This window comes from Lates calcarifer, linkage group LG13 (genome assembly GCF_001640805.2).
Source record: "Lates calcarifer isolate ASB-BC8 linkage group LG13, TLL_Latcal_v3, whole genome shotgun sequence".
NCBI lineage: Eukaryota > Metazoa > Chordata > Actinopteri > Centropomidae > Lates > Lates calcarifer.
Window position 1 is genome coordinate 13,010,025 of NC_066845.1, and position 12,418 is coordinate 13,022,442.

The 12,418-nt window shown below is 42.0% G+C and overlaps 1 protein-coding gene across 1 annotated transcript; it reads left to right on the plus strand.

Moving 5' to 3' along the window:
- The first annotated feature begins 4,019 nt into the window (after positions 1 to 4,019).
- Positions 4,020 to 12,418, plus strand: nr2f1a (nuclear receptor subfamily 2, group F, member 1a). The gene is made up of 3 exons (XM_018668788.2): positions 4,020 to 5,221; positions 6,647 to 7,174; positions 11,191 to 12,418. The coding sequence occupies exons 1-3, from the start codon at positions 4,789 to 4,791 to the stop codon at positions 11,463 to 11,465; spliced, it is 1,236 nt and encodes a 411-aa protein (XP_018524304.1). The 5' UTR covers positions 4,020 to 4,788; the 3' UTR covers positions 11,466 to 12,418.

Below are 12,418 nucleotides of genomic sequence, written 5' to 3' on the forward strand. Positions count from 1 at the left end.
CAGCATTCCGTCTTTGGTTGTTGAATTATTTTAATTTTGCTGACAGATGTTTGGAGTCGCAGGGATCAGCATCAGCTGCATGTGGCCCTCTACAGCCCGGCGTCCAGAAACATAACACTCGTGTGTACACACAGGAGACGTTTTGAACAGAGGCCCCCTGGAAAAGCGAATCACCCTCTAAGCCCATGCAGTGTCTTATTGACTGTATGCTGTGGTTATAACCCTGATGTGATTACACACAATCAATAATAAACAGACCCTCGACCATTTATAAATCTCTGCATCGCTCTGCATCATTTTAAATGCTCTGAAACGCGTTCTTGTGGTCATCTGTTGTTTTATTGAGGGGCCTTGCACTTATGACCTCAGTGTTTTCCCAACTGATAGAGCTGCTTGTTGGTTTCTGCTGCATTAAAGCTGCATTTCGTGAGCTTTATAATGCCCCACTGTCCCCGTTTAAAAAAGGGGGACTCACTTACTGATCATCACAGATTTGGCAAAACTGTTCTGTGCTTCTTTTTTTATTTTTTTTTTAAATCCCCATAAATATTTAACCAATAAAGCCGTCTGACAAAACTTTCACACGAGGGAAATTTAAACAGTCATCCAGCAATCCATTCGTGGATTATTCAATTTTGATTGAAACAGAAAAAGTCAGATTGAACCTTAATATTCAGAGATCACTTCATCACAGTATTGGATTACAGTATAAGACGGCTGCCATGTAGTGCGCAAATGTATCCATTACCTGAAAGACATGTTTAATAATAATGTGATTGTGTAATTCTTAACGTGTTTTCAGTCACTTAATACATTATAGAGGCATGCATATTTTACTATTCAAATAAGACAAAGTAGAGCCCTGAAAGAATAGGAAATGGAAAATAAATATTACTTGGCTCACGTAAAAATAATTAATTAGCATGAACTCAATACATGCAGGATTAAAGTCAGTGTTATTATGTAGTGTTATTTTACAAAGCTGTTTGGAATAATTGAACCTGGCCCACGTTGCTACATCATTTATTTTAGTTTTCAGTTTTTATTACAATCCCTTTATATCAACATTGCTGCTCTGATAAATGACATTGCATGTCCTCTTACATTTCCTCTCTGCTGCCTTTTCTGACATGAGATTTTGCGTGAATCTATATATATATATATATATATATATATATATATATATATATATATATATATATATATATATATATATATAATTTTTTTTTCCATTTGTCAGAACAGAGGCTATACTGGCACTTTGAAAAGAGAGTAAAAGATGGGCAGCGGCTGGTCTCCTTGATCAGCCTTTTAATCCGGTGACACTATCGCTGAGACAAACAGCCTGCTATCGATCTTTTCACAATGTGTTCAAACAACAAATAGCCTCGCAGGTGAGGTGCACGGGACGGTGTAAAAAAAAAAAAGCCCCCCATGTCCAGCGGCACTACAACCAGCCTGTAATAACATTACTACTATCTGATGTACAAATCGGTGAGGACAGCTGGGAAACGGCGAAACGAGTCTCAATAATCGGCGATAATGTGGAGAAAAGATGCGGCTGTCCATTAAAAAGTTGTGAGTCTGACACTGCCGGGGTCGACTCCACGGTTTGAAGTTAACGGTCATGTGGCGTGACACAGAGAATGTAGCCTTGCGTTTAGAGCCATGCGTGTGTAGCGTAGGAGAAGTGAGAAGTAAATAGTGTTACTTGCCTCATCGGTGGCCGGTTTTATCCAGGTAGAAAGCTGCTCCTCTTCTGGTAACCGCCGTCGCTGGTGCTTCTTCTTTTAATGTCCTGCTGTCCACTTTCTCCTTTTTCTCTCGCCGTTTCCCCAGCTTTCTATTAGAGCCTCTCTACCCTGCTCCCATTCGCTGTCCCCCTCACTCTCACTCTCCTCTCCTCTGCTCCTGCGGAGCCCCCTTTTTTCCAATCTGTGGAGTTAAATCTTAATGATACACTTACAGAAAAAATTCTTTGTCCGATTTAATCTTATTGGTTTCACCTTTTCAAAGAGCTGGAGACATGGCCGGGGAGTTTTCAGTGGAGTGTCCGAGACAGGGACGGGAGAGAGAGCTCTCATGTTGAATACTTAAAAAACAACCCATCCCTCCTATGCGTTTCCAAAGGGGGCACTTGCATATTTACGCTCCATTCTATCTACTGATATCTCTGTGTGCTTAAAGATCTGTATACAAGCACTTTGTTTATTTTTATTGAACGATAATTTGATGTATTATGAATGGTTATTCTTTTCCAACATGGTGCATTACAATGTTTTTGGCGAGGATTTACGCACGTGATTTTGACTTTACGCCCCATCTATATCAGGTGTAATCAAAATGGTAGTGCACTTTTGAGATTGTTTTTATTTTCCTGTAATATAATCTATATTTACTGTTGTTCTTTCAAAGTTTTTTTTTTTTTTTTTTTTTTTTTTTTGGTTCTACAGCCTTAACATCAGAAGTTTTTGCTTTTCAGAAAGCCAAAAAACACGAGAGAAACGGTGCGCAAAATTTGGGCTTATTGTATTTTTAAAATCAACTTTTAAGTTTTAAAAAATTCATGTTTGATGACTTGTGCATGCATTAATATGAGGTTGTAATTGTACAACGTACGCTAGATGGCAGCGCGATCCAGACATTTTTGAGTTGGAGAGGTGGTAAGCCTGCAGAAACCCTGATACAAAAAAGCCGGAATCCCCATGCAAATTCCCTGCAACTTCACATGATTTTGAATTACTGTCATTATTAAGACATAATGTGACACCAGCTCAGTGATTGTGGAGACTACAGGACCTCGGTAATTATTGAATATTGCTTATTGCTCCGTCTATTTTTAGAGATTTTCGGCCGCTGGCTCGGCATCCCGTTTGTATAACACACTGTCTTTAATGCATCAGTCTCCCCATTGACATATTCCTCCCTTTATAAGCTCCTTTAAACTAAATTGTAAGTTTTAATCAGCGAGACTGTGCCGATTACAGACAAGGATGTACCGCAATGCGCATGCCAAAGACAAAGCAACGTGTGAAAATATAAATCCGCTTCAGACCAATAATGACACCCGCTAATTCTATAATAAAGATACTGGTCCAAAACAAACCATTTTGAAACTTTGGGGAATTTCTGAGCCAGAGTCCCCCCATTCGCCGCTGCGCACAGTTTTTGGTTTATCTGTCGTGCGTAAAACCTTTGTCCCCCCCTTGCCTTTACCCCGCTTTTTCAGCTATTCTATCCAGGGTTTCTTCCTCTTTTTGGTGACAATAGACGGCCCATACTAATCAGGTTTCAAAGTAAATAGCAGCGCGGGGCGAGCTCAATGTAAATTGTGCCTGTCAGAGCCCCCCAGCCCCTCCAGTCGTAGATGGCAACACTGCAAAAAATATCCATCCCCGGCTATCAGTCGCTTCAGCGGGCTATTGAGTCTGGAAATCTTGGATTTACCCAAACAGGAGACTGAATCGTCCATCGGGACGAGATGCTTCCACTTGTTTCTGATGCCAACAGGCGCATCACTGTAAATTTTATTACATCGACCGTTAATTTTTAAAGGAATCTCCCCGTATACTCAGCCTCAATTGAAGATACTTACTCCTAAAAAAACGCTACGAGCGATTCGGACTGCTACTGGAACCAGGTGGAATTCTGTAAACTGTACTTGCATTTTTTCCGATGTGTTTTCAGGAGAAAAATAACATTTTAAGATTTGAACACGAGACCCAGTGAGTTATCGGGATGGACATTTTTTGCAGTGAATGAACAGAGGGGGACTCTAACCAATGGAGAGAAAGAGAGGGCTTGGCTATAACCTTAGCCTCCCATTTTCTCTCTCTCCCTATCCCCCCCCTCTCCTCCTCTCCTCCTCCTCTATGCAGGGCTCTGGCCAGTCAGTCGCCTTTGATTATCAGTCTCCAGCAGCCCCTCTCTTGGCTCCTTGACATGAGCACCATATAAGGCGCAGCGATCTCCATAGAAACGTGTCAGTTTCAATAGTAGTGTCAAAGTTCACTATATACAGACATTCGCGCAGATCCCCCGTTTCGGAAACATTGCTCTGCTGGTCCTCCCGTTTAAGCGCATTCATTTTTGGGTCTCTCCTTCTTCTTGCATATTCTATTAGTTGTTGGTGTTTTTCCTCTTCTTTTTTTATCTTTTCTCTTCGTATCTCCATTCCTCCTGCTGGAGAGAGGTGAAACTATACATGGGCACTTCATTCGGCGACGCGGTTTTCTTTCGCTGCTGGGCGAGATGATGAGGTTTATTTAAGAATATAGATGTAAAAATCCAGCTCTTCAGTTTTTCCTCCCCTCCTATACGACGAAGACGGGAGTGTAAAGGAGCAAGGGGAAGAAAAGAGAAAGGAATTTATCTCCGCAGCACTTTGGATCGCGTGTCTTTCCAGCAAAAGGTTTTTTTTTACTCGTTCCTGCGTCCATGTGAATCGCTCCTGCCTTTCCTTTGTGGCTATTTTATATCAAACTGCAATTTGTTACGTCTGGACTCGGGTTTTCCTACAAGATTAGGGATTCCTGAATGGCTGACTGCAATTTACCTTGGAACTGGCCTCCCGATACTTGCAAATCCTGATCGGGTGCCTATTCAATCGCCCTCCTGTATTTTGAATGTATTGATCGCGTTGTACTTCCCTTCTTACCCCATATGAGATTGCGTGCTCCGATTTGACTTTGCACTGCCCCGTCTTTTGAGATCTATTTTTTTTTCCTCCTCTACGCTTCATAAACACCGGCGATCATTTCGCTTTATAGCACTTTCCGGGGCCGAGATATGGCAATGGTAGTTAGCGTCTGGCGAGATCCGCAGGAAGACGTGGCCGGAGGACCTCCGAGCGGCCCCAACCCAGCAGCGCAGCCGGCGAGGGAGCAGCAGCAGGCGGCGTCGGCGGCGCCGCACACTCCGCAGACCCCCAGTCAGCCGGGACCCCCGTCCACACCGGGGACCGCCGGGGACAAGGGGAGTCAAAATTCTGGACAGAGTCAGCAGCATATTGAATGTGTGGTTTGCGGAGACAAATCGAGCGGCAAACACTACGGCCAGTTCACCTGCGAGGGATGCAAAAGTTTCTTCAAGAGGAGTGTACGGAGGAACTTAACATACTCATGTCGTGCCAATAGGAACTGTCCCATTGACCAGCACCACCGAAATCAATGCCAATACTGCCGGCTGAAGAAGTGTTTAAAAGTGGGAATGCGGCGGGAAGGTGAATATATATATTTTAAAGCCCACTCATGATTACGCATCCTAGTAGCAGACGAACAGGGTTGCCATGTTGCATTAAGGTCACAGGCTATATGGCTGGGCATACTGCAGTCTCCATCCATGTTTTTGAGGGATGTTTGCATGAATGATTAGTCTCTCTGCCTATGTGAGAGAAGGGTAAAAGGCCAGTGCAGCCACAGCGGCTATGCTTGTGAATGCAGGTCGCCTGAACAAAGCGGCTCGTCTAGCTGACCCTTTTATTATGTTTTCCTTGCAGTCTAAACTGTACTATTATCAAGCAAAGGCATTGAGCCTAACAGGCCTATTTTATGTATAGATTTTAGAGCAGAAGATGGGTTGTGTGTATGTGTGTGTGTCTGTATGTCTGCCTGTGTGAGTGTGTGTGTGTGTGTATAGCTTAAATGTGTGTGTGCAGTGTGTCTCTCTGTGTGTGTACAGTGTGCAAGGCTAATAGTCTCTTCCATAAGTATGTGCAGCTATCTAATTTATAATCGTACAGTAGGGTTTGTAAGCCGTGTGTGTGAATGTAAAATGAACACACTACAAACCCACGTCTCTCTCCGGCTCCTTGTGCTGACTAGACAGCTCAGACACACTGAATAATGCCGCTGAAGTTGTTCATGGCTAATTGTTTTGCCTGCTGCATTACAGGCCGTATAACTTTCCCCCATATGTCAAGTGTTTTATTCTAATTTATGCAAACATCCCTCATTTTAAATCTACTATTTGTGGCACACACTGCAAGCCCACGTATAATGTGCACTGAGTTAGATTAATATTTTATTTTTAATATTTAACAATAGCTGAATTCCTTTTATTCCCAGCTGACCTTTTGGTGTGGGTAAAATGTACAAATGTGACTACATTTAACAGTAATTATCAGTCATATTTGTAATATGTTTGGCCCCAATTAATAATTATTAAAATAAGCAAAAACCCACATAAATGTAATGCTAAAGTAATATAACTAGGCTACTGCATCCATCGTGCAGTTGCGCCTTGAAATATACACAATAGTAAATTTTGTAAATTTACTTTTAGATAGGAGAAAATGTGTGTGTTTTCTGTCTAAAGTGGATGTATTTTCATTTTGCACTCAGCCCATGTAGCCTGCATCCCTAAATACAAATGCAATCAGTGTGAAGGTTGAGGGACACAGCACATCTGTTTTGATGAGATGTTTATGTTGTCGATAGAATAATTTGCTCAGGAATATTATAGTCTTACAAACAGCACACACTAGTCAATATGTTTTGAGAGAGCGTGCTGAATTTAGATTTCAGTGCATGCCGTTTCACTGAGAAGAAGCACACTAGCTGTAGCTTGCCTGACGCTTGTACTACTCATGAACAATGTTTATCAGTCCTGGATGCACATTTCCTCTTTTTCTCTTTCTTTTTGTCAGCGGTTCAGCGAGGACGAATGCCTCCAACCCAGCCCAACCCAGGCCAGTACGCGCTGACGAACGGGGACCCTCTGAATGGCCATTGCTATCTGTCCGGATACATCTCGTTATTGCTGCGGGCCGAGCCTTACCCGACGTCCCGGTACGGGAGCCAGTGCATGCAGCCCAACAATATCATGGGCATCGAGAACATCTGCGAGCTGGCAGCTCGTTTGCTCTTCAGCGCCGTGGAGTGGGCGAGAAACATCCCTTTCTTTCCCGACCTGCAGATCACCGACCAGGTGTCCCTTCTCAGGCTGACGTGGAGCGAGTTGTTTGTGCTTAACGCGGCCCAGTGCTCCATGCCTCTGCATGTGGCCCCTCTGCTCGCCGCGGCGGGCCTCCACGCCTCCCCGATGTCCGCGGACCGCGTCGTGGCTTTCATGGATCACATCCGGATCTTCCAGGAGCAAGTGGAGAAGCTTAAGACCCTGCACGTAGACTCGGCAGAGTACAGCTGCCTCAAGGCCATCGTGCTTTTTACATCAGGTGGGTGCCCAACATGTCACATACATACATGTCTATAATCAAATGAGGCCTAGTTACAGTTATGTTACTGGGAGCGAGGCTCGCAGGGCGAAGCACTGTGGCATCACGAATATGGCTGTCAAGTATAGGCTGGTCACAAATCTGAGTTTACGAGATGTTTGTGTTGCCGATGGAATAGCTATTTTGTCAACAGCTTGCTACATATCCACTTACATGCATTCCCATGTCAGTTGTAGCCGCAGCGTAAGACGTGTAAACAAATCCAGATTGAGTGAGCGCATCAAGTTTTTAAGTGTGACGCTCAGTTCAGTGCTTTCTAAATAGGAGACAACTGACAGTCTCATATAGCTGTGTCAATATTTTATAATTGTTGAGTTAAACTTTTTTTGAACGCGTCTGAGCCGAGACCGAGAATTGAAGGTTCGCGTCCATAAATTTTGGAACAGGTGTCATATAATTGAGCGTAAAGATGAAATAGTCCATCACTGGGTGATATATGACAGCTGATGCATTTATGAGTGTTGGTGCGTGCTTTTATCCTTGTTTTGCGTGCACAAACACATGTCTTGGGGGGCAGGAAATAATCCTTAGCAGACTGAGATCAAAAAAAAGCTGATGGAAGTTGACTCATATGTCAGTGCATCGCTTCTGTAGGACACATGAGTAACACTGCTGTATGGACTGTTTGTAGATTAATCTTAGCTGACCTATTAATTTTCTTAGTTATTGGGGATAGTTTCTCTTCTCTCACGCGCTTTGGAAAGTCATCAGCAGTAATTTTCAAAAGTAACCTACATTGTTGATAGCTTAATTGATGGCTGACTGGGGCAAGGTCCTAAAGGTCCTCATTTACTCTCGGTGCGTAATTTAGATGCTATTTTGGAGTTGGTTGTGTACACTTGCTGCCATTAGGCCTGTTATGTCAAGGGAGTCTGGTGATGATGGGAAGGGAGAGGAAAGTCGAAATTCACTTGCTTACAGGCCCCAAACTACCTCAGAACTTATCTCAAAGTTTTGGCCTCATTGTCTCATATTTTGTCCGTTCCAAAATTCTGTAACATGGTTGTACATAATCTATAATTGGATACGTTTGTGATAAAATATTCAGTTTTATTGTGGTTTTCAGATTTGGATTTATATAGAAAAAAATCCCACTTTCAATATCCCTAGAAAGCGTCTTAACTCCATTTTATATTGAGAGTGGTCACACTTGTCCTCTAGCATATTTTAGTAATTATTGTTTATTATTTACTTATCGTCTCCGGGATCTACAAGGACATATGTACATTGCCTTTATTGTTTTATATTATATTATATTATATTATATTATATTATATTATATTATATTATATTATATTATATTGGTGAAAATGTCTCCCATGCCATATTAAAATGTCACCTAGTGTGTTTAAGTGATAATAAGCTCTAAATGTTATCAGGATCTAAATTATCCAAACTTAAAGTTAGAGTGCTCACCAAACTTGGAAATAGGAACTCAGAGATTGTATTCCATCTACTAAACCATCCTCAACATTCAATTTTCCCTTTTTGGCGAATACGACATTACCACATAGGTTTTCCTACAGTTAGAGGACTTTCAGTTTTTTATATATATATTTTTAGTTTCAGGAGCCATAATAACTACTTTCAGTTTTGGGGTTTGGCAACTAGGTTAATTTGACACGCCAAATTTTGAATTCATGCTGAGAGGTAAATATATGTTTTAACACAAATAAATACGTATTTTGCCTCAGTTTCCGTACTTGAGTAACGTGACAGCCTCTTAGATTCACTTTATTTACTATTAGCCTACTCATCCTGTAATGTAACCTTGTGCACTGACATTTTTTGACCATATTTTCCTATTACCCGGCGTTTCAGCAATTCACCCCAGATTACCCAGAGAAACTTCATACACACATTAACAGCCACCATGTTTTCTAACAGATCATTTAGTTAGGTTGATAGGCTACAACTGGTGTTGGCTATAACAAGTCACGTGGCACTTTGCCAAGACCAGCGTGGATTGTTTGCCTTTAATAACACCAGACTTGTCAGTATTTGATGCACAAATAATGGTGGCCAGGCTAAACTATTTCACCACAGTTCAGGATCATTGTCTTACATTAACTCTTTATCCACATGTGCACACAGCAGTGTGTTGCCTTTGCTAACCTACCACAGAAATAGTCGTTTGCGAATCTGGAAGCTATCTGCTTCTATGTCCCAGTCTATTGAGGTAGTGGGGTGCAGGGTTGCAGGCAGGCCTTATGGAGAACTATGGGGTGTCTTTGACCAGCTTTCTCTTGACACGTACATTCAACTGCACCCTATTCCCTGCAATGCTAAGAAACCCTTATATCGTTGCGTTGCAACATTCACGCCAGGTATTATAATTTACAAGAAATTTCCAAATGTAATTAATTTCAACCGTATTGATTGCTGTAGATTTTAAAGGGGACACTCAGCGTTAATCCACGGGGATTTGCATACATGGGGCACTGACCGGCCGGACTAAGGTCACAGTAAATCACCCCGAGATCTCAGCGTTGCCCCCGGGTTCATAAGGTTATTGTGTCTGGCCATAGTGAGTTATAGCACTGAGAGATCACGAATAGGCTTAAAAGCCTCTGTCCGGTCTTTAATGTATTAGTGCTTGAAAACTAAAGCTGTCTTCCTCGTGTACTTTCTACAAAAGCACAGCTCAATACAGAATCTTTTAGGGGGACAGCCTAGACTCCATGTGGGACCATATACGCCAGCGGTTATGCTGCTTGCGTTTACAGCAGTTTATAAGCAGCAGAACACGCATGCTTGGGTTGTGTGAAAAACAGTTCTCTTTATAACAGGCTAAAACGTCGTAATTCACTAACAAGCCTTATATGCTTTTGTCTATATTGAAGGGTGACTGCTCACGGCTGCATAACCCACCAGTGAGCACCAAAACACACGTCTCGCCTGCGTTGTTGCACAGGCTCATTTTCTGACATTTTATGTCGCTTCTGCGTGACTATTGACTTCACCTCCTCTAATAAATTTGATTGCTTCCAGCGGCCTGTCCTATAGGCTCCATCGAAAAACAGGCCAAGAGTGGTCTATGGAGAGAAGAGCAGCGAAATGACTTAACAGCTTATTGCAGAGTAATTAGGTCACATTACATCCAGTGTAATTTCAGATTCATCAGTGCCGTTTATGTTTCCTTATACTTGAATCCCCAGAGTCCAGACATCAAGAGCAGCGGCCTTTAGGCCCTATACCCTACCTTTCGCCTTTGCTCCACTGCCCCATCACTTCTTCCTCCACAGCGCTTAACAACACTGTTTTCGTGACATTTAGCTCTATATTCTTGTTGATTGTTGTAAGAGCAGGCAGAGAGATATCCTCCACTGTGCTGTGCATCTCCTACTCCAGCAGCAAAGCCCCTTGTTTATTCTGTATGACAGTCCCACTCGCTCAGTGTGATGTAGCATGTTTGGGCAGTGTGTTTGTTCATTCCACTTTGTCAATAACACGTAAAGGCTGATGTTGAATGATAACCAGAGTGCTTTTGCAGGGCGTAAATTGGGAATGGCAAAGTGTGCACTTGCCAGAGCAAAGCCCACGTGAGGCAAAAAAGAAAGAAAGAAAATGACCATGTGGTTCATATATTGTAGAGAAAACGTTAAGCGAATTCATCAGGCATGTATTGTGAGTGCTATACATTTTAGAATAATTATGATTCAAAGTAATATGTGTATTTAACAGCACTGTTTCTCCTCAGCTCTGTGTGCTCTCTGTGCACGTTTGGTGACCTGAGAGGCTGATTTATTTTAAATTCTAAATTTTAATAATATATTTTGGAGTCTACACGTATTGTTCCACTTGTTCCCCGAAGTGTTAAAGTTTAACGACAATATAATATCAGATCCAGACACTTTTTCCACGACGTGCTACACCTTGGGGTTTTGGAGACGTTACGAGCCTAACCACAGTGTGTGTTTTTTTGTTTTTTTTTGTTTTTGGTGTGTGCTTCTCAGACGCCTGCGGCCTGTCGGACGCTGCTCACATCGAGAGCCTACAGGAGAAATCCCAGTGCGCCCTGGAGGAGTACGTGAGGAGCCAGTACCCGAACCAGCCCAGCCGCTTTGGGAAGCTCCTGCTGCGGCTGCCCTCTCTGCGCACCGTCTCCTCGTCGGTAATCGAGCAGCTGTTCTTCGTCCGCTTGGTAGGTAAAACTCCTATTGAAACCCTCATCAGGGATATGCTATTATCCGGGAGCAGCTTCAACTGGCCTTACATGTCCATCCAATGATCCTTATAAGAAAGTGGAAAAAAGAGAGGAAAAAAAGGACCAAAATTCAGCACCCCTCACCCCATCCTCCTTCAAGAAGACTATATATAGGACCTTTTCTGAGAAAACTTGGAAGACATTACTTTTTTTCTGTCTTCTGGGACTGTGATGGAATACATTATGTACAGAAAAATATTGGAACTGGACTTTACACCTGTGTAAATCCACCCTCATCTTCAAGAACAATACTCTTCATTTTGTAAAATACTAGTCTTTATTTTCCTTTTTTGTAAAAAATACAAATAAAATGAAAAACATCATATGCGCAGTAAGAAAAAAAGAATCAAGACTTAGCGGGAAAATAATGTTTCCAAGCAATTATAAGAATTGTCCTGTGTCTATGTACCTCTCTGTTTTGTATTTTTTCTGGTTCTAAACCAGGGTTTCTGTGATTCTATACTAATAATTTTTTGATATAACCTTTTGCTTCTTATAATGAGTGCGATATATGTTGTCGAAGCTATGTTCTCCAAGAATTAAAATTGAAGTGAGAATTTAAAAACAGAAAAATAAAGAAATTTAGACAAATAAGAAACAGTCTAATCGCTATGACAATATCACCACTGATGGTTGAACTTTTTTCCCAATTGAATACGATGGACCTGCAACAGCAGCAAACTGACCTCCAGGACATTTTTACTGAGAGGACGTCTGGGGCGCCTTTTCCCCGGGCCATGAATGCGCGTGGAGTCGATCATCAGTCAAAGAGGAGAGACATGAAAATCAAAAGCACTTTTAATATATCATTTCAAATACATTTTGTTTGTTTCGTCTTGAAAATTTTCATTGTTTCTTGAATTTTATTGGTTGTTGCCTTCAATTTGCTTACTCCATGATGCAGCTTTTTGCAGAAGGGTCGGTTGATGAAGTTGTGTGATGGTGACTGTACTATTAAAAAAAGAAATAGGCAACGA